At 39.9% G+C, this 23,178-nt stretch overlaps 1 protein-coding gene across 8 annotated transcripts in view; it reads right to left on the minus strand.

Annotated features, from left to right (window-relative positions):
- ntng2b (netrin g2b) overlaps nucleotides 1–23,178 on the minus strand; it is a 178,187-nt gene that overhangs the window by 14,514 nt on the left and 140,495 nt on the right. The window contains exons 6-27 of one of the 8 annotated variants that reach the window (XM_057818226.1): nucleotides 20,406–20,471; nucleotides 20,215–20,313; nucleotides 19,924–20,085; nucleotides 19,747–19,860; nucleotides 19,467–19,619; nucleotides 19,283–19,396; nucleotides 19,060–19,164; nucleotides 18,804–18,905; nucleotides 18,647–18,727; nucleotides 18,479–18,562; nucleotides 18,309–18,392; nucleotides 18,147–18,197; nucleotides 17,951–18,031; nucleotides 17,784–17,861; nucleotides 17,590–17,673; nucleotides 17,412–17,498; nucleotides 17,228–17,341; nucleotides 17,056–17,142; nucleotides 13,620–13,721; nucleotides 13,301–13,402; nucleotides 11,351–11,425; nucleotides 8,364–8,531 (exon numbers count right to left, since the gene is read on the minus strand). In XM_057818226.1, coding sequence (XP_057674209.1) covers nucleotides 8,364–8,531; nucleotides 11,351–11,425; nucleotides 13,301–13,402; nucleotides 13,620–13,721; nucleotides 17,056–17,142; nucleotides 17,228–17,341; nucleotides 17,412–17,498; nucleotides 17,590–17,673; nucleotides 17,784–17,861; nucleotides 17,951–18,031; nucleotides 18,147–18,197; nucleotides 18,309–18,392; nucleotides 18,479–18,562; nucleotides 18,647–18,727; nucleotides 18,804–18,905; nucleotides 19,060–19,164; nucleotides 19,283–19,396; nucleotides 19,467–19,619; nucleotides 19,747–19,860; nucleotides 19,924–20,085; nucleotides 20,215–20,313; nucleotides 20,406–20,471 — 2,193 coding nt within the window. The other 7 variants (XM_057818225.1, XM_057818223.1, XM_057818221.1 and 4 more) reach the window with 7 other exon arrangements.

Genomic DNA, 23,178 nt, shown 5'->3' on the forward strand with positions numbered 1-23,178 from the left:
TTGGGAAACTAAACTGTCTGGGACATTTAGGAAATCATATTGTTGCATTTTATTACTTAACAAATGCTATTGATTCATGAAAAATATTTGATGAGATAATTATTATATATTTGCTCTAATCAATTGCTGCTCCCAATGAAGAAATGCTTCTGCTAATTGTTGCTTACAAAGAAGGAATGTTTTGTCTTGTAGAAGCCCTGAAGAGGCCTCTTGCCTGTTCAAGGACAGAGGCAAAAGACTCAGCTTTGCTTTGCTGAAATGCGCTGACACACGTCTCTAAATCCACCTACATGCACACACATAGCCAAACAAATACAAGGGATGTCGCCAGCTCCTTTCCCTTTTAGGACTGTTGCTAGGGCCATGAGTGAGGAAGGAGGGGCTAGTTAGAACGATTGCGGAAGCTGGATAGTTTCCCCTCCTTCTCCTTGCAAGCTTTTCAACTAAACTGAGTGCCTTCTAAGGATTCGTATATGAACTTGACATGTACAAGTACGTGTACTTGCGTGTATTGGACAAGTAAAACTTAAATAAAACTAGGACTGCAAGCAGAACTGAACGGGCCCACGCAGTTTGGCACAACTCGGACGTCACGCAATTCGGACGGCACGCGGGTCACGGTGGTGGCAGATCATCCCCCTCTCATCATCTCATGAGAACCTAGCTTGCTTGAAACACGCCTCTTTTTTGGGATTAGAAATACATTCACACACCTAGGTGAAAAAAAACCCTATTGAAGAGGATCATACAAAAAAGGAGGCGCTACTGAGCTGTGCAGCCACGCCCTTATTCAAAACATAAAAGAATCTTCTAATTGGGCCAAAAAAATCTACTTCCTTTTAATGGCTAACAAAGGGTCGTCACGGCAACAGACAGAGACATGTGGACATGGGGCTTAAAATGTCATATTACAAAAGGTGTTGTAACTGCAATGACCAACCTGAAAAGAACTGGACATGTATAAGTAAAATTAGTGACTTTTTGTTGCCGCTAGTTGGTGCCACAGAGTTGATGCAAATGACCCCTATAGGACCCTTCAGGGTACGACTCTCACCAAGCATGGGAAGTTGGACGCAGTTAAGTTGTATATCTGCCAAGTTATGACCGTTCAAAATTTGTGGCGAGACAAAATGGCGACGATATTTTTCACTTTCCTGTTTTGACAGCTCTGCTTCAACGAAACCTCAATATTTTTCATCAGGCACCTGAACACGTCTCCCCAAATGCAGGTTTGAGGTCAGTCAATTTTTTTCCCTTGGAGGAGGAACCCGTCTCGTAAAAAAAGGGCGTTTTCTAGAGGGCGCCAGGCCTAATGGGTAATATTTCAATGCAGTCGTGTTCAAGCTGGGATACCTCTCACACATGCCAAGTCCTCAATTTCTTGTCTGCAACTTGTTCAAAATGTTGCTGCTCAATTTTTGACCGGTACACCTAGACGTGAACATATTACCCCCGTGCTATCATCGCTCCACTGGCTTCCAGTCCATTTTAGAATTGATTTCTAACTTTTACTGTTTGTTTTTAATTCTATTAATGGCCAGGGTCCTTCTTATTTATCGGAAATTTTAACCCCTTCGTAACTTTGTTCTACCGGCCAGCTTCTTTTGCAAGTTCCGAGGTCGAAACCTAAACAGTGGGGAGACCAATCTTTTGCAGTTGCCCCAGGTTGTGGACTAGCCTTCCCCTTGAAATCCGCACCAGTACGAATCTAGGTCTTTTTAAGTCTTGGTTAAAAACACACCTTTTTAGACTTACCTTTTCCCCAGATTAGGGTAGCCTTGTTTTATTTTTTAAGTGTTTTTAATGTTTTCGGATTTTATCTGTTTTATTGTTTTATTTGCTGTCTGGCTTTTATTGCGATGCAATGTTTTTGTTTCATTTCTTTTTTTCTGAATGTTTTTTACAATACTTTCCTGTCTTTTATTTATCTTGAGCCATGTTTGTCTTTGTTAGAAAGCACTTTAAGGACCTTTCGGGTTTTGTAAAGCGCTATATAAATAAATTTGATTGATTGATTGATTGACATGTCAGATATGAAAACGACTGCACCTTGTATCAGGGAGTTATTGATCATTTACTGAATTTGGCGTGTTGCCCAAAAAATGCCCGACTTAGGCACCCCGCCAAGGTCAGGCCTGTGAATGAAAACTCACTATTTTGATAACTTAAGAACTTAAATGTCTCATGAACAGGCTCACTAATTTTGAGGAGGATCCAGATAACGTCCTAAAGTCTCAAATGTGCACCCAGTAAATCTATAAAAAATTCACATTCAATCAAAATTTCCCGATTTCCTGTTGGGTTGGACTATGGGTTCAAGAGACTTTTTGGAGCAGTTTTGCACAAGGTATCGACTCACAAATTTAATCGCTCTACGTTTAAAAACACCTAACAGGAGAGGCATTTTTGGAAATTTCAAGGGGGCGCCACTGGGCCATTTTGCTACCTTTTATTGCAAGTTTGCAAAATTATTGAAATTTACGCCGGGCCACTTGAAATTTCTAATTTTGGTGAGTTTTTGAGAATGTAATTTCTCCAGAAATATAATCTTATCCGGCAATCCAAATTTGAAGGGATGTTGTGCGCTTCAATAGTTTAATCTCAGTTGCAGAACCATTTTTGGCCACCAGTCTTACATATTGCTCCTTTAATTTATTGGTGGCAATTGATGTGAGTGATCCCTATTCCCGACAATAGCATTTTCGCATTCAACTTGGACCTGAAGGCAGCACTACATTATACTAAACCCTGTTATCGCCAAGCGTGACCATGGAGCGTTTGCCCTTCTGTTAACGCACTCTTTGGTTTTATTGAAATTCTAAACCCTCGGCCAGTTATCCTCATTAGTCTTTGGATTAGTGTGATGACATAAATACGTTTCGCATATTCATTCAAGCTGACTGATATCCACACGAGTCGCTAGCCAATCATTTGTCATTCTGATCACGAGGCGCAAGTGTTGACTGCTTTTTTTGATGCCAGCTGACAGCTTTCCTCTCAATCAAATGTGGATTATTTACTGTAAAATCAAATATTTAGAGAAGTAGTGAGTGTCGGGAAGGGGGGGAGATTACACAATGTGACAGCCATGTGGTCGGTATGTGTGTTTGTGGGTCATGTGCATTAATATTGGGATTACAACCAGCGGCCTGGCTTAGTTGCTGGCTTTTCCCGGGAGATGCTGGTGGGAACCGTTTGCTCGTTTGCAACAAAATTCAACTATGCAAGGGTGCCAAACTCATCTTTGTCATGAGCCATATCATAGTTCTGGGCCATTATCCATATGAATCCAGTATATGATGAGTTCCACATAAGAGCACACGTACTGTGGGGCAAATAAGTATTTAGGCAAGTTCTCCTATTTGAAAAGATTAGAGAGGCCTGTAATTGTCAACGTGGGTAAACCTCAACCATGAGAGACAGAATGTGGAAAAAAAAACCTGAAAATCACATTGATTGATTTTTAAAGAATCTATTTCCAAATTAGAGTGGAAAATAAGTATTTGGTCACCTACAAACAAGCAAGATTTCTGGCTGTCAAAGAGCTCTAACTTCTTTTAACGAGGTCTAACAAGGCCCCACCCGTTACCTGTAATAATGGCACTTGTTTTAACTCATTATCGGTATAAAAGACACCAGTCCACAACCTCAGTCAGTCACACTCCAAACTCCACTATGGCCAAGACCAAAGAGCTGTCTAAGGACACCAGAGACAAAATTGTAGACCTGCACCAGGCTGGGAAGACTGAATCTGCAATAGGTAAAACGCTTGGTGTAAAGAAATCAACCGTGGGAGCAATTATTAGAAAATGGAAGACATACAAGACCACAGATAATCTTCCTCGATCTGGGGCTCCATGCAAGATCTCACCCCGTGGCGTCAAAATGATAACAAGAACGGTGAGCAAAAATCCCAGAACCACACAGTGGGACCTAGTGAATGACTTAGAGAGAGCTGGGACCACAGTAACAAAGGCTACTATCAGTAACACAATGCGCCGCCAGGGACTCAAATCCTGCACTACCAGATGTGTCCCCCTGCTGAAGAAAGTACATTTCCAGGCCAGTCTGCGGTTCACTAGAGAGCATTTGGATGATCCAGAAGAGGACTGGGAGAATGTGTTATGGACAGATGATACCAAAATAGAAAATTTTGGTAGAAACACATGTTCTCGTGTTTGGAGGAGAAAAAATACTGAATTGCATCCGAAGAACACCATGCCCACTGTGAAGCATGGGGGTGGAAACAATGCTTTGGGGCCGTTTTTCTGCAAAGGGACCAGGACGACTGATCTGTGTAAAGGAAAGAATGAATGGGGCCGTGCATTGAGAGATTTTGAGTGAAAATCTCCTTCCATCAGCAAGGGCATTGAAGATGAGATGTGGCTGGGTCTTTCAGCATGACAATGATCCCAAACACACAGCCAGGGCAACAAAGGAGTGGCTTCGTAAGAAGCATTTCAAGGTCCTGGAGTGGCTTAGCCAGTTTCCACATCTCAACCCCATAGAAAATCTGTGGAGGGATTTGAAAGTCTGTGCTGCCCAACGACAGCCCTTGCTTGTGAAGAGTTACAGAAAACGTTTGGCCTCGGTTATTGCTAACAAAGGGTACATAACAAAGTATTGAGATGAACTTTTGGTATTGACCAAATACTTAATTCCACCATGATTTGCAAATAAATTCTTTAAAAATCAATGTGATTTTCTGTTTTTTTCCCACATTCTGTCTCTCATGGTTGAGGTTTATCCATGTTGACAATTACAGGCCTCCCTAATATTTTCAAGTCGAAGAACTTGCACAATTAGTGGTTGACTAAATACTTATTTGCCCCACACACAAGCACACTTACTTGTAGTACATGTACTCAGTGTTGTGAAACGTACTTTAAAAAAGTATTTAGTTACTGTTACAAATGACTTCTCCCAAAAAGTAATTGAGAGAGTCACTCAGTTAACTCATTGTAAGAGTAATTAGTTACTCAGCAAAGTTACTTTTCATGTTCTACACGTTATTACATGATCCCTTCTATAACGTCTTTCACATCACATATGCTTATAGTGGGGCTGTCAAAATTAACGCGTTAACAAGCGGTAATTAATTTTTTAAATTAATCCCGTTAAAATATTTGACGCAATTAAAGCACAAATGCCCCGCTCAACCATATTAAAAGGACAGCAAAGTGAAAGGTGTACTTGTTGTGTTTTTCGGAGTTTTGCCGCCCTCTGCTGGCGCTTGGGTGCGACTGATTTTATAGGCTTCAGCATCCATGAGCATTGTGTAAATAATTATTGACATCAACAATGGCGGGCTACTAGTTTATTTTTTGATTGAAAATTTTACAAATTTTATTAAAACGAAAACATGAAGAGGGGTTTTAATATAAAATTTCAATAACTTGTACTAGTTATTATCTTTTATTTATTTTCTGTACATTTTTATTAATATTTATATATTTATTTATATATTTATTATTTTATTTTTATTTATCTTTTAAGACCTACAAGTCTTTCTATCCATGGATCGCTTTAACAGAATGTTAATAATGGTAATGCCATCTTGTTGATTTATTGTTATAATAAAGAAATACAGTACTTATGTACCGTATGTTGAATGTATATATCCATCTCGGTCTTATGTTTCCATTCCAACAATAATTTACAGAAAAATATGGCATATTTTATAGATGGTTTGAATAACGATTAATTGCGATTAATTACGATTAATTAATTTTTGAGCTGTAATTAACTCGATTAAAATTTTTAATCGTTTGACACCCCTAGTTTATAGTAACTGATTGAATTGAACTGAACTGTTTTTCTCCCCCCCCTAAAAAAAACAAACAAAGGTCACACTTTTGACTTAAAAAACAGTTTCCACTATATTAAAGTGCAATGGAATGCAAACTTTAACATTCAAATGCTGTGATAAAAAAAAGGCTTTTTGTTTTTCATGTTGGAGTGAAACGGCACCGAACCGTGACCCACGTACCGAGGTACAGAGTGAACTGTGACTCGTGTGTATCGTCACACCCCTAATATATACACTGTTATGAAAAAGTATCTGAACCTTTTGGAATGTCTCGCATTTCTGCATTAAATCACCATCAAATGTGATCTGATCTTTGTCAAAATCACACAGATGAAAAAACAGTGTCTGCTTTAACTAAAACCACCCAAATATTCATAGGTTTCTGTACTTGAATGAGGTTAGTATGCGAACAAATTACAGAAAAGGGAAAAACAAGTACCGTAATTTTCAGACCATAAGCCGCTACTTTTCCCCCTCATTTTGAATCCTGCGGCTTATAGTCCAGTGCGGTTTATTTGTTGATTTATAGGTAACACTTTATTTGACAGCGGCGTCATAAGACTGTCATAAGACCGTCTTAATGACTGTATGACATGACACTATCATGGACATTACTGAATCCTTATGACAGATGTCATTCAGTGTCATCCAGCAAATTATGTCAGTAACTCTCTTTATGTCCAGCTCAGATCTTTTACATCCATTCAGAAGTGAGATAATTTGCTGGATGACACTAAAAAACATGTTATAAGCATTCATTAATGCTTATGACAATGTCATGTGATGATTGCGATTGTCTTATGACAGTCTTAGGACGCCACTGTCAAATAAAATGTTACTAAATCCCATAACTAGCAATTAACAGAAAATGAATTTTGATTGTTTTTTACATCTGTAGCACTGCAATGCATGCTAGGAGGCATGTCGGACGGTGGCAGCAGAGATTGACTCTCCCCCCAAGGGAGCAGTGATGGCCAAATGAAACTTCTTGAAGCAATTAAGCTTTGTAGCCAATTAGTTCAAAGCTTCACGGTGGTTCATTTGTTCTCATGACAGTCTTATGATGCCACTGTCAAAGTGTTAACGGTTAATATCTTTTGGGGTAAATATCCCATAATACAGCGAGGATAGCTGCGATTTATAGTCCAGTGTGGCTTATCTGTGAACACTTGCCGTTTTCGTGTCAAATTTGGTGGGTAGAGGCTTATAGTCAGGTGCGCCTTATAGACCCTACTCACGTGACGTCACAGCCACGCCCCCCGCGCCACGTTGTCCGTATACTCGTCATGTTAATGCATTAGCGCTTCGTAATCCTCCTATTATGGCGTGTTTTTCTGCTCGTTAACATTAATAATCAAAATGGTGAAGTCGTGTGTGGCGGTCGGTTGCAAAAACAGAGAAGATAGACGGAGAGACTTGGAAGTTTTACCGTATTCCGAGAGACCCGAAGAGGAGACCGAGATTGACTGCTGCAATTCGACGAGAAAACTGGGCTCCAAACGACTACCACAGATTATGTAGTAGTCATTTTATATCTGGTAAGATGCATTTAATATATATTTAGAGGGTTTTGGGCTGACAACCACAATTAAGATCGTTGCTAGGCTAATCGCCGACAACATACACTCAGACGTTGTGAATGAACTACCTGAAAATATATAAGGGGATAATCAGACAGTTGTCATACAATTAATTTACAATTTCACTATTGAGGTCAAAAGCCAAAAAATAAATTCAACTAGGGACAATCTGCAGTAGTGCTATCGCACTTCATATTTATTACATATTATATATGTATGTAGTGAGAGTGCTATCGCTAAACCATATAAACATTAAAAGCCCTAGCTCCATTGACAAATGACATGAAATACATTAGACTTGACAGTGGATGTTAGCAAGAACAAAAGATTTTGAATTGAAAATTTCGTAACTCACCTTCCGAGCACAAGATTCCTGCCGAATTGTCGTGTACGAGTACCTGTTTCACCCAACCAGCAACGTAGCATTTATAAGCCTCCAAGCTCTTAAAGTTTTTCAAACTTTCGTGAGAATAGGCTGATTTTGTGTGGACAAGATAGTTGTAAATATCAGGGTCAGGCAGAGACGGCGAAGGCAGCGGGTCAAAAAACATCGATTTAGGCATCAAATACGGATCTGGCGAATGGATAAACTGAAGCTTTTCCACGTAACGCCGTTTATGCAACGCATCCAATGAGTTTACAGCGTCAGATAACACCGGGGCTTCTATGAATTGCTCTATAACTTGCTCGACTAATTGAAAACAATGAGAATAGGTCTAAAAAATAGGTACAATATGGCGGCCGGAAACAGCGACACGCCCATTTTGTGACGTAGGTGAGTAGGGTCTATAGTCCAGAAATTATGGTAAGTGTAACTTGAAAAACTGGGGAGCTATTTTTGGCCACCAATCATACATACTGCCCCTTTAGTTTTCCTCAAATTTGAAGGAGAAAAAAAATGCGACCACTCAAAATCTAAATTTCCAGTTTTTGAGTCAAGTGTCCACATTCTGCCATATAACACAAGCACGCACCGATGCAGACGCTCTCGTCGTCCAGCTCGGCAGAGGCGTTGCGGAAGTATCCCAGTCTGCAGTGTTGGCAGTTCTGGCCCCTGGTGTTGTGCTTGCAGCTGACGCACGTGACAATTTTCAGGAACTCGAGGTAGCTGCAGCGGTTGGAGTGACCGTAGCATTCACAGTCTAAACAAAAAGAATAAAAGCAAAGAAGTTGAAGTTCATTTCTCAAGAAGAGCGCAACATTCTAATAAGGTTCCTCGAGAGCGGCAAGTGATAAATGTCGCAAGTTCGGAAGTCCGCGAGCTGACGGCTGGCCCTCGGAGTGCTTTATAAGCCCCCATATTGCTTGGATAAAGACGGACCACTCCCTCAGCGTTACGACACTCGCTCGCAGTTCGCTGACTCGGCTCGGCTGCTGCACTGATTACTGCTGGGACCTTCACGCGCCCGCCCTGTGTTCTCTGATACTTGTTTGCATACGTGCAGTGCAGCCGTGGTGTGTTAATTGTGTTTGGGAAGTGGAATGTCATTAGCCTCGTAGCTGACGAGAAGCTTAAAGAGTCATTGACCTAGGTGATCCATGGGAGGGAAATGATCCATGTTTCCTCTTGAATTTATGGATATCTTGTTGAACTGAAGGTGGTTTATAGCAGAGCTTTCGGTGCTAGGGGACAAGCAAAACAGGCAGTTTATTGGGGCCCCGGCCAATAAATGGGCCCTCAAGGGTTGACAAAAATGTGCTACGCAGGAAAGACAAGAATTGGCCATTCTTTTTTTTTTCTTTAAAACCTGTCCTGTTCAGCTGTTTGACACGGAAAATGGAAGTCTAAGTGTCCGGTTGGTCTGAACAGTTTTAATGTTTCACATTCAGAGTAAGACATACTCCCTTTGTGATTATTCAACATACCTCGTTTATTAAGACAAAGCAGGAGGGGGTTATGGGGGAACACAAGAAAAGAAACACAAGAAAAACACAACAACAAGAAATACATTGAACGCCTACACCAGGGGTCCCCAAACTTTTTCCTGTGAGGGCCACATAACTTTTCCCTTCTCTGATGAGGGGCCGGGGTCAGTTTTTAACAAAAAAAAGTGTGACGATTGCAGGAGTGCCTAAATGTAAAAATGTATTGTTTTTCAGAAAGCCACAATCAAATAACCCTTGCTGGATTCTTCACGAACAAATGTACGGTAAATAAAATAAAAATAATAATTAAAAAATAAAAAACAAACAAACAAATATATATATATATATATATAATATAACTAGGGCTGTCAAAATTATCGCGTTAACGGGCGGTAATTAATTTTTTAAATTAATCACGTAAAAATATTTGACGCATTTAACGCACATGCCCCGCTCAAACAGATTAAAATGACAGCACAGTGTCATGTCCATTTGTTACTTGTGTTTTTTGGTGTTTTGTCGCCCTCTGCTGGCGCTTGGGTACGACTGATTTTATGGGTTTCAGCACCATGAGCATTGTGTAATTATTGACATCAACAATGGCGAGCTACTAGTTTATTTTTTGTTAGAAAATTTTACAAATTTTATTAAAACAAAAAAATTAAGAGGGGTTTTAATATAAAATTTCCATAACTTGTACTAACATTTATCTTTTAAGAACTACATGTCTTTCTATCCATGGATCGCTTTAACAGAATGTTAATAATGTTAATGCCATCTTGTTGATTTATTTTATAATAAACAAATACAGTACTTATGTACAGTATGTTGAATGTATATATCCGTCTTGTGTCTTATCTTTCCATTCCAACAATAATTTACAGAAAAATATGGCATATTTTATGATGGTTTGAATTGCGATTAATTACGATTAATTAATTTCTAAGCTGTGATCAACTCGAGTAAAAATTTTAATTGTTTGACAGCCCTAAATATAATATAATATAATATAATATAATATAATATAATATAATATAATATAATATAATATAATATAATATAATATAATACAATTATCAGAGAATCCTACAATTTGAAAATTTAGGTCCTAATTAAACTTTTTTTTTCAAATTTGTAAAAACAGAAGTCAAAATGAATATGTGTAATAAGCGCTCAGATATCTATAACCCTTGCTAAATCCTGTTTGTTTTTCTCATGGAACCTGCAGATGCATGTGTTGACTTGCATCCATCATTTTTTTTTTTTTCAAAAAGAAATGTCAAAATTCGGAATTAGTCTCAAATTAAATATCATAAATAGTTTTTAGCCAGCTATCGACCAGCAATGGCAGTGAATGAGTTAAGATTTTTACAACGTCCCAAGTTAGCTTTGAGGCACCGATCTCCCGTTTTTTTAATCTTTTAAATTTAAATTTCAAGACTCATTTACCAGGCATGTTTACGCAAATCCGCGTTTAAACGCGCATTAAAAAGTGGTGGTTTAGCTGTTTAATCAGCCGTCGCATTATTATTTTATTATTGTTGGGTTGACGACTGGGCATGAATTATGAATGAGCAGGTTTAAAGGAAGTCGGCAAACGCCGTGCCGTAAAGTGCCTCTCTCAGCACTGAGGGAAGCGAAGCGGGGTGGGCTGGGGGGGAAGTGCCTGATTAAATATAAATGGCCAATTACGCCGCAGACTGGGGAGCAGCAGCGCGACCCGCTCGGCCGAATCAACGCCACCGGTCAAGATGTTGCTTTATTGTTATTTATCAATCGCCAGCTACTTTCTTTCACCCGCTAACAAGCATCTTTTATGTAATCGGAGTTTTGCATTAAGTGTACAAATTGGCCAACACTTACCTTGATCATGCATGGAAAGCAAACATAACCACAAGGGAGGCTCAGATGCATGGAGAGGATAGAAGATGGAAAAAAAACATGCAATGAAAGGAATTCTTCCACAGTTGTGTTTTTTTGCTTTATCGGAGTACTGCTAGTTCATCTAAGTACGATGAAAGGCTAGCTAAATCACACACACACCTTTACGCCAAACTCCCGCTGTGTAGCGGATGTCCCACCGCTGTTTTCTTACCTTTGAAATGATCGTATATGATTCCAAACAAATGTCGGGACCCGGGCTGGCCTAACATCAAGAGGTTCAGGAGTCCTTGAGGAGTTAGGGGATTCAGGTTAAAATAGTTTGAGGTTGGAGTTGCTTTTCAGTTCAATTTTAACTTTGGTTTTGCAAATTTGGTGAGTTTGTATTCCTTTTCAGGGCGGGTATGTTCATTTTTATTTCTCTGAAAATGCTTCATTTTAGTTTAATCAGGTCAATTCTATTTACAGTATACAAAGGCCATGTGTTACGATGTCCTCGACCGAAGACATTTTGACTTTACGCCGCTCGTGCCTCGTCTCATTTAGTCCCTAGCATGCATCCATCCATCCATCCATCCATCCATCCATCCATCCATCCATCCATCCATCCATCCATCCATCCATCCATCCATCCATCCATCCATCCATCCATCCATCCATCCATCCATCCATCCATCCATCCATCCCGGTATCTTTGTGTCTATCTATGTATCCACCTATGTATCTACAGGCGTATCTATGTGTCCACCGATGTTTGTACGTGCCTATCTATGTATCTACCTATGTATCTACGTGTCTATCTACGTATCTCGCTACGTATATACCTATGTATCTACGTATCTCTCTACGTATCTACCTATGTATCTACGTATCTATCTACGTACGTATCTACTTATGTATGTACATATTTACGTATCTACCTCTGTATCTATATATCTACCTATGTATCTACCTACGTACAGTATCTACCTACAAATCTACGTATCTACCTACGTATTTACGTATTTATCTATGTATCTACATATCTATCTACTGTACGAATGTATCTACATTTCTAGCTATATATTTACGTATCTATCTATATTTCTATCTACGTATTTACAACTCTATCTATCTATGCATTTTCTACGTCTCTACGTATCGATCAACGTATATACCTATGTATCAATGTATATACCTCCATATCTACGTATCTATGTATCTACGTATCTATCAACCTATTTACGCATCTATCTATCTACGGATCTATCTATGTATCTATTTACATATATACCTACATATATACATATATATCTACGCATATACGTATATCCCTACGTCTACGTATATACCTACGTAGTTACGTATCTACCTATGTATCTACATATCTATCTACTGTACGTATGTATCTACGTATCTACCTACGTATCTACCTATCTATCTACGTATCTATATTTCTACATATCTAACATCTACGTATCTACATTTTGACTCAAATGGACTGGATGTCTTGCCGTCAAGGGCACTGAAACATGATTATTTATCATTAAAACTAAAAACATAGATTAAAATATATATTTTCGTGATGAATCGTACAGATAAATCTCCCGAAAGGATAAAAATAACAGATAAATTCATCAAATACTTTAATGATTAATCATTGAATCGTGGATTAATCTCCCGTATTGATTGTTTCACTTTCAAATCCATTTTGACTCCAAACTGGATTTCTGTCACCGTAAATGATCCGAAAATATAATATTTGATCAATGAATTACATTAAAAAAAAGTTATCACTCAATCAAATGTTGCAATTAATCGATCAATATTTGATGCCAAAATGGATTATATAATCATTAACCATTAAAATACAAAGTTATTAGAATAATCTATCAAATTTTGCAATTACTTGATGAATTGTAAAGATTGATCTGCTGTAGTGATTGCCTCTGCCATTGACGGTGCTATGCGTACAAACAATTTTTTAGGCCTCCCAGTCAAAATAGCCTGAACATATATTTTCTACTGTTTTCCTTTTATTAGCTGCTATAATTGGAATTCAGGGAGGGGGGGGTATGAATCTGTCCCACACGTAACTCGAGGCACCACCATCATTAACCTACAACCCTCATGATGTTTCTAAATTCCCTTGCAAATGGTAATTCTCCACCTATTTGAGTTCTACCTTTCCGCTTTTTCTCTCTCCTCTCTTCCTCCTCTCTGTCTTCGTCCTTCCCGGAGGAGTCCGGCATTTCATGACCCCCTCCTTCCCTCTCGGCGTGGTGCGCTACAAAGGAACAACAACTCGCAAATCAATTGCTATTGACGTGGAGCACACGAGCTCAGGCTGTTTTACTGGAACAGATTGGCAAGACGGGAAAGTCTAATAATTTATGACAAGTCCTTTTTTGTTTTTCTCGATGCAAATCCTTCTCCTACACGTTTACGTTCCAATTCCAGCAATTCATACAGCTATTTGAATCGACGCAACTACATTGAGATACCTTTCCTCTCGAGCTTTCCTTGTTGGCGCGGCTCCTTGTCAGGAGAACTTGTTGATTTGTGATTGTGTATCTCCTGGGAGTGTTCCTTAAAATTCTGGAAGGCTGAAAAGAACCGCCGTTGTCATTGACACATTTAAAAAAAGCAATAAATAATTTGAAGTAGAAAAATCTTGCTGCTATGGGTTTTTTTGTACTACAACTCAAAATCCATCGTTCATAACCTGGTGATTGTTTTAAAATTTATTTTTCAGTTTTTACAGTTTAAGGAATTCCGAATTCAGAATTTCATGCCCTCAGTTTTTTTTTTTTTTTTGAGTCAATTTGTATTATACATCAGTATTAATCAGAAAAAGTTATCCAAATACTCTTGAACACTTACGCCATTACAATTAACCCCTCAGTAAGCCACGCTACTATTAGGTGTTCTTCGATAAGAAGTTTCAGAAAATTATGTTTTCTGGCACGTGCTGAGCAAAATTTTGCTTGTGGGTAATAACACTGTCATCGGAATGCCATTAATTTGCTGATCTATGACGTTTTTCCATAAGGTTAGCCTTAAGCTAAGATTTGAATACACATTAGTGTTGTAAATAACCAATCTTAAGACGATATGAAACAATATCTAATCATTCTTTAGACTGATGGGAAACACTTTACAATAAAGGTCCCTTAATTATCATTAGTTAATGCATTTCTAGACAATAACTCATGTTTTAGTAACATGACAATAATTCATTTAATCCCTTATCTAACAATTAACATGAGTTAATGCATTTTAAGACAATAATACCCCTTTCCCACTGGCCAAAAAACCCATGTCAACCCACTAACAATCGGCTTTTGGTGGCAGTGGGAAAGGTGCAGCGACCCGCCTCAACCCGTGTCAACCCGCCAAGCGACCCGCATTAAAATCACCTCGGCTCTGATCGTCATGCAGTGTGAAAGCAAAACCCCGGGTCAACAGTCAACACCCTAATCTACGTGGTGACGTAGGCTCTTACGTGATGCGTCATAACAACGTGCCAGTCTCCTCCCATTTAACACGCCCCACAACCGTAGTTACGTCGATGCTCACAACAAAGCTAGTAGAAGAAGAAGGAGCCAGTAGCACACCACATTGAACAACATGTCCCAGCATTGGAAAGATGATGAGACCTGCCAGCTCCTTTCCATCCGTGGAGAAAGGAGGCTTCCATGTTGCTCTGCATTGTTTACTTCCTTGAACTGAATGAATTTGGTTGCACTTGTCGACGCGCATCTTAGAGTAGTGACGTCATGTAACCTTACGCACGGCTGAGGAGGGGTGGGGGGTTAGACGGGTGAAAAAAAAAAGACACGGCTTTTTTTTGTCAATGGGAAAGGTGCCTAATGCCAATTACTAGTGGGTTGCATCGGCTTGGAAAGAACGCGCGTTGACCCACTAGTTTCAGTGGGAAAGAGGCACAACTAATGTTTAAGTAAAGTTACAATAATTAATATAATTGCTTATCTAACATTTATTAATATTAGGGCTGTCAAAATATCACGTTAACGGGCGGTAATTAATTTTTTAAAAATTAATCACGTTAAAATTAGGGGTGTCAAACGATTAAAAATTTTAATCGAGTTAATCACAGCTTAAAAATTAAATAATCGTAATTAATCAAATTAATCGCAATTTAAACCATCTATAAAATATGCCATATTTTTCTGTAAATTAATGTTGGAATGGAAAGATCCCTCTGCTGGTGCTTGGTTGCGACTGATTTTATAGGCTTCAGCACCCATGAGCATTGTGTACGTAATTATTGACATCAACAATGGCGAGCTACTAGTTTATTTTTTGATTGAAAATTTTACAAATTTTAATAAAACAAAACCATTAAGAGGGGTTTTAATATAACATTTCTATAACTTGTACTAACATTTATCTTTTAAGAACTACAAGTCTTTCTATCCATGGATCGCTTTAAGAGAATGCTGATGATGTTAATGCCATCTTGTTGATTTAATGTTATAATAAACAAATACAGTACTTATGTACCGTATGTTGAATGTACAGTATATATCTGTCTTGTGTCTTATCTTTCCATTCCAACAATAATTTACAGAAAAATATGGCATATTTTATAGATGGTTTGAATTGCGATTAATTACGATAAATTAATTTTTAAGCTGTAAATAACTCGATTAAAAATTTTAATCGTTTGACAGCCCTAATTAATATATTAATTAACATGAGTAAATGCATTAGTTAATGCATTGGTTAATGCATTATATTTGCCGATGTTAGTCATGGTTAGTCTACGGATTTAATTCAAGGCCATAAAATCGATTTTAGACAATATTATGCTTTCAAAAATGTATTCATTCATTTAAAATGATGAGTGTTGGAATTGTTGTGCATACAGTTAACAATTTATGCTTTCCTTATACGTCACTAGATAGCATAACTTCTGTCTAGTCAGCCTTTCCTTTGTCCTGGGCCATGGAACCCCCTGTAGTCTATATATTCTATTCTATGTTCTATGTTGTTTTCCTGTCCCTTCCATCCTATCCCATCCCCTGAATAAAGAGGGTTGCTATCACGGCAACTGGGGCAGCAGCTACCAAGCTCCACAAAAGCTACATTGATTCCTGCGTGTTCTTTTTAGCCAAGCTAGGTGTACATAAACCTAGCTTCAAATCTAACAATGAGTAACATTAACCTAAAGCAATATCAACTTAGTCGAATCAGTTGAAATGTTGATCTAGATAGATGTATGCTTACACCACATTTTTACAAATGTAATGCAATTAGTTTCATGTTTTCTACTAGGAGTGTCAAACAACTTAACTCAATCACTGCCACAAATACTGTGTGGTTATATACTGCTATCCCTTCCAGTTGAAATCGATGTTGCTCAACCAAAGATGTTCAACAAAAACAGATATAAATTGAAACTACTCCGCACAGAACTCTAGAATACATCCATTGATTTGATTTATCCTCCAAGATTAGCTCGACCCATATGACCGAAAATCTAAACAGACAAAAAACGAACAAGCCTCAACAACAACAAACCCCCTATTCTTGTCGATATCTGTAGCTGCCAGTGCAATGGATTTTTTCCTCTTTTGCAAGGCCCACTTTTTCAGACCGCGCTATGTCAAACATAGCTAGCGAGTCATTGTTCTGTCACGAGTAAACAGACAGTCCAGGGATCTTGTACAAAAGTGTCAGGGTTGCCTGCCTCCTCCCTCGCCACCTAATGGATATTGGCGTGTCTTGGAGGAATTTTGCGGTAAATGTTAGTATAAACCAGTGCTTCTCAAATATTGGGGCCATAGACTTCATAATGTATTGATACGCAATAGAATTGTGCAATAGAAAATAATTAAAAAGCACTGCTCTACTGCGAGTGTAGGAGACTACAGTGAAGCTACATTGAAAATGAATGCCTTCTTTTTCTGATACCTCTCATTTGGCGGTCTTCTTCATAATCATGTCTGCCATTCTCATGCTCAGATGAGAAGTGAGTATTGTGCTCGTGAGTCTCATGCCCTTCAGGTTTGTGGGGATGTCATGAAAAAGCAAGACAAAAGTGTTAGTCAGAATATTTGATTAATGGCAGACTCTGAGATGATACCTCTCATTTTATTTTGATGGTTTTCATCATGTCTGGAATTCTCATTCTCAGATGAGAAATGACCATGGTGGCTGTGAGTATCATGACCGTGTCCCCCAGAGTTGTGGAGAGCGTCTATGTAGAAGTTTGAAAATTGAGTGGACTTTAAAAAACAACAACAACCTTTTTGTCATTTTTCTCTCACCTTGTCTGACATTGTCATGCTCAACTGAGAAATGACTATTGTTGTCATCAGTACCATGACCATGTCCCTCATAACTGTGGAGAACTCCTATGGAAAAGCACACGAGGTGTGCAAAATTTGATCCCAATAAGACATGATGATAATAATACTTATTTATTTTGGAAGTCTATTTCCTCACCATTTCTCATACTCTCATGCCAAGATGAGAAATGGTTGTGGCTATTCATTTCATGTCCTTCTCCCTCAGAGTTACGGGGAACTTCTATGGAAAAGCACCAGAGATGTACGAGTTTGATATCACTAAACTTTTTCTCTCTCTCACTAGACTATGAGATGATACTTATCATAAATTTTGATAGTCTTTTTCCTCACCATGCCCCCCATTCTCATGGTTAGATGAGAAATGACCATCATGCCCATGAGTCTTTTGTCCTTCTGAGTTGTGTGTGACTGCCATGAATAAAACAATACAGTGAGGCGAATTTCAAATGGAATTTAAACAATTGTTCAGATTTAATTCTGCTTTATTTATTCCTCACCTTCCCAGTAATTCTCATGCACAGATGACAAAGTACTTTGTCCGTGACTCTCATGGCCTTGTCCTGCAAACATATGCAAAACTACAGTATGCGACAGACAAGGGGAAAAAACCCCCAGTTTTAAGTTTCCTTCTTTAAAAATGAATGTGTGGTGCACGCTCGTTCTCTACTCTACAAAAATAAGCTTCCTCCTCACCATTTTCTGCCATTCTCTCATGTCCATGTCCTTCAGATCTATGTGAAACTACTGTATGTGGCAGACAAGAAAAAAACAAAAACACAAATTCAGGTTTCCTTCTTTGAAAATGAATGTGTGGTACTCGTTAATTCTCTACTTCATAAAATGTTTCATCCTCACAATTTCTGCCATTCTCATGCTTAGATAAGAAAGAGCTGTCATGTCCATGAGTCTCATGTCCATGTCCTTCAGACTTGTGAAAAACTTTATGATGGATGGGTAAAACAAGAGTCCAAGTTACAAATTGTTACTGCTGGATAAACCTCTCATTTGGCTGTTTTCTTGCCTACCATGTTTCCCATCCTCATGCGCCGATGACAAATCAAAATTGTAGCCAAGGTTCTCATGTCCATGTCCCTCAAACCCATGGGAAACTGTCACAACCAAAATAATTAGGGAAGTTCCCTTCATCCCAGACTATAAAAACGTGCATCTTATTTGACTTTCTTCTTCCTCACCTGCTATGTCATTCTCATGCTCAGATGAGAAAGTTCTATCTCCATGAGTCTGATGCCCATGTCTTTCAGACCTGTGGGAAACTGAGGGACAACCAACAGTGTATGTTCCTATTTTTCAAAATATTACAGTTCTAACTACGACAGGACCATTCAATACCTCTCAATTGACTGTCTTCCTCATGTCTTCCATTCTCATGTTCGGATATAAAAGTCCCGTGGCCATGAGTGCCATGCCCATGTCTCTCAGGCTTGTAAAAAGCTGCCATTACAGTAAAAGGAAAACAAGGTTGCAAGACTCAGATCACTGTCCTCAACAAAAAACACTTGTTGTGTTCTTCATGCTTATGGAAAGTTAAAAACCTGTCTTTGAGAACAAAACAACTCAACAAACTACCACTACTCTAATGTGATACCTTTATTTTCAGCTTGTCTTGCTTTCTCTTCTTCATTTTTCTCATGCTTCGATATGAAAGTTACTTCGTGGCCATTAGTGTCATGTTCCTCAAGCATCTGGGAGACTTGCCATCACAGTAACAATATTCGTAGCTCATTTGAACAACTGATTCTCATGTACATTCTCATCTCTATAAGAAGAGGCTTCTACAGTTGCAATGACACAACTTCAAATAGTCTTACCTTTATTTTCAAATTGTCTTTCATTCAGAGCTTCTCCATGGCCCACGTGATGAGATGAAAAAATGTCTTTGTAGTCATGAGTCTCATGTTTCTCAAGCAAATGAGAAACAAGCACTACAACCAGTGGATATTTGGATTAAATCATAGCTCTCTACAGTGCTGCACTGCCTATGGATGGCAATACCTTGAGTTCTTTTTTCCAACTCATGGTCAGATGGGGTTGTCAACTCATGGCCATGATTCTCATAAGGAGGGGAAACCTTTCGATGTTCTTCTTGCTCAGATAATGACTTGCCTCTGTGGCTGTGAGGCACATGCTCCTCATGTGCATGAGGTACTGAAATGCCATGGACAAGCAAAAATGAGGATACAGCTCATCTCATTTAGGAACTGAACTGATTCTCATCTGCATTCTCATTGAAAGGCCGACACAGTCATCACTAGGCTACCTTGAAAAGTCATACCTTCACTTTCAAATTGCATTTCACTTGCAGTCTCTCTGCGGTCATCATGGTGAGAGGAAAAATCGCCTTTGTTGATGTTTGTCTCATGTTCCTCAAGCATATGAGTAAGCAACACTGAAAATAGTGAGGATTCAGTTTCAGGTTGAAGGACAGGGCTTCTACTTAGGACGGGTATACCTTTAGCTCGTCTCTCCTTCTCATGCTCCATGCTTGACGTGGTTGTCTCAAGGCGATGATTTTCATGAGGAACGGAAACTCTTCTATGTTTGTCTTCCTTGTGTTCATATGAGAAAGTGCCAATGTGGCCTTGAATCTCATGTTCCTCAAATGCGTGAGACACTGAAATGCCATTCACAAGCGAAGGTTCTCTATTTGAACCTCATGGAGGAAATTATTCTAATGTGAATTCTAATTTCTAGGATACAAGGCTGCTACAGTCAACCCCTACACTACTTAGAAAAGTCATACCTTCATTTTCAACTGGTTGTTGCAGAGCCTTGCCATGGTCCTCTTGGGGAGATGGGACAGTAACTACTTGGCTATAAGTCTCATGTTTTCTGTGAGTGACTAAAACAGTTCGGACACAGAGTCTAGTAGAGGTCTAAGATTAAAAGGGAAGGGTTTCTACTTTCTACTATGGCTAGGGGCGCTTACAATACCTTCAGCTCCTCGTTCCCTCTCATACTCAGACGAGATGATCGTTCTGTGGCTCTCGTGTACAGGAACTGACAAATCAAAATGTTAGTTAACTTCACTTTATCTAGTTGATTTTCCCTATTAGCAGGTATTGTTTTGCTTTTGCTGTTTATGCTTGGTCTTTCGCAAATACAGGTCAGATTTGAAGTCTTGGTCTGGTTATGGACTTGACACTGAATAATATTCACTCTAAGGCTAGGTTCATACCACAGATCTTGAGGCACAAATCCGATTGTTTCGTATTTTTCCGACTCGAGTCAGCCATTAACATGGCGGTCTGAATGGGACAGGTCGTATGAAATTGGATTATTTAAAATTCGATCTGGGCCACTTTTGTATGTGGTTAAAATCCGACTTTGGCCACATTTTTCCAGAATGTGGTTGCGGCCTGAACTGTCAAGTCCCCCAAATCGGAATTCATGCATCATTTACACCAGCAAAGAGCGAGAGAGACAGGGCACTAAGTTAGCAATGGAGCTGTGCATTAGCATTATCTAGCTTGAACGTGGCTTTTAGGGAAGAAGTAGGCTTGACAACAGTCATAACAAAATAAAATGGGGAAGGGGAATGGATGGAATGACGTTCAGCTAGCATTTGTTTTGATGCTCCTGCGCATGCAGCTCAGTTTGCACAGTGCATCTCGGACTGCGAATTAGTGCGCATGTGATACTTGAATGGGCTCTATGGACAAAGGCAGTCTGAACGGGCACGCCAAAAAACAGAACTGACAAAAACTCGGAATTGTGCATTAACACAACTGACTGACTGACATAACTGGGTAGAAATTCCATGCTGTGGTCCCACCGCCCCAAGCCAAGCTCTCCTATTTTAATGCATACATTGCACTACCCTCCCCTCACAATCCCATCACAGTGCTGGGTGATGGCTGCCAGCCGGGAACCTGGCAGCCACAGTAATAGGGTGGTAGGTGGGTCCCACACTTTTTCCCTATGGCGTGGCTCCTGGGGCGTGGTCTCCCCTCTGCCTGGGCTGCCGGCCGCGGGAGTGAGGGGGGGTCGGGGCTCCGATCTCGCGTCGCCCGTGGCGGTTCCCCGGCGTTCTCTTGCCTCCGCCTTCCCCTCTCTTCTCTGACTGGATATCCACCCTGTGCTCCATTGCGGGTCGCTGGCTGGGCGCCGGTGTATCGGCTGGGTGTTGCCTGCACCGGCAGTGGACCCTGCCCTGCCCTGGACTTGGTGGGCCGCTGGGAGTCCCGTGGCGTGCCGTGCCGGTTGGGGGCTGCGCCCGCATGGCGTCTCCGCTCGTCTGCGTGGCTGTCGCGCACCTGGTGGGGCTCGCGTGCTGCTGGATGTGATAGGGCGCGCTCGGGTGGGGGGTCCCGGTGCCGGGATTGGCGATGGGGTGGCATAAGGTTGGTCGCCAACGGTCTTACACTCAAAAGAGATTCACACGATTACTGGGTTCTAGTTCACAGAGCTGATTTGTGTAAACTCTACCCCTTTCAATCATTTAGCTTATAGACTCCCCCACCCCCGTCCACCTCTTACCCTGGTCAACAGGCCCCCCACATGGTGTCAACCTGAAATACATCTAGCTGACAATAGCACCAACATATTAGTAGTTGGTCTAGATGTTCAATGTATTTCTTGTTGTGGTTTGTGTTTCTTTTCTTTCTTTTATTGTGTTTCTTTTCTTCTGTTCCCCCATAACCCCTTCCTGTTCGCTGCTTTGTCATAATAAACGAGGTATGTTGAATGATCACAATGGGAGTATGTCAGACTCTCAATGTGAAACATTAAAACTGTTCAGACTATCCGGGCAATTAGACTTCCATTCTCCGTGTCAAACAGCTAAACAGGACAGGTTTAAAAAAAAAAAAAAGGAATTGTGCATTAAGACCTGTGATATGAACCTAGCCTTAGTCACATCTCAGTCTTGATCTCCGTCTTGTTGGTTCTCAATCTTGCTTGACTTAAGTCTCGGTGATTTCTGGTTTTAGGTAGTATTTTTGTATTTGTGTACCCTCCCACGCTGATGGGAGAAAATATTATGTGATGCCTTAACATTAGCACATTATGCCTTTGTGATGTATGATTGCCTCTGTGACCATAGTATTGTTTTTTACGCGCTTGGGTTCCATAGTTAGGAGGGAATCTCACGAGATAACTTTAAATAAACATTCTACTTTAACCGCTCGGAGCCTCAACTGGGGGGGAATCTCATACCCTTAGTCTCACGAGTTCAGGTGGTGCGTTTTCGTGGGGGCGAGGAGTGGCCACCCGCGTCCCCGCATCAGACGTGCCTATAAGAGTCGGGGGACTCCCCAACCCCCCCCCCCTCCCCCCAAGTCTGCCAGAGGATTACGTACAGGTCGCTTGGCTTTGTTCCTTTGCCGCTTTGCCGGAGCGTTGGCTCCCCGCTCATTTGTCAACGGTAAGCGATTATCATTGTTAAGGAACATTTTGTTGTGCTGTAACGGGGATTCTGGGATTGACAAACTAGATCTAACGTCATCGTTACTACTTGTTTTGATACTTGTTACTTGCTCTTGTGGGATTGTAATCAATAAATCTCATTTATTCTGCATTTTCTAATCAATAAACATCGTCTATTGAGCAAAAGTGTGCTGGTTGCTGACTCACCGCGAACCCGGAAATTTTGGAAAAGACACGCTCCTTTGAACTCATATGAGATTAAAAAAAGCAACAATATGGTGACAATGACAAAATTATTCACCGAAGAACCATTAAGATGACATTTAGCAAGGAGAGTCAT

Source organism: Corythoichthys intestinalis, chromosome 17 (genome assembly GCF_030265065.1).
Source record: "Corythoichthys intestinalis isolate RoL2023-P3 chromosome 17, ASM3026506v1, whole genome shotgun sequence".
Taxonomy (NCBI): Eukaryota; Metazoa; Chordata; class Actinopteri; order Syngnathiformes; family Syngnathidae; genus Corythoichthys; species Corythoichthys intestinalis.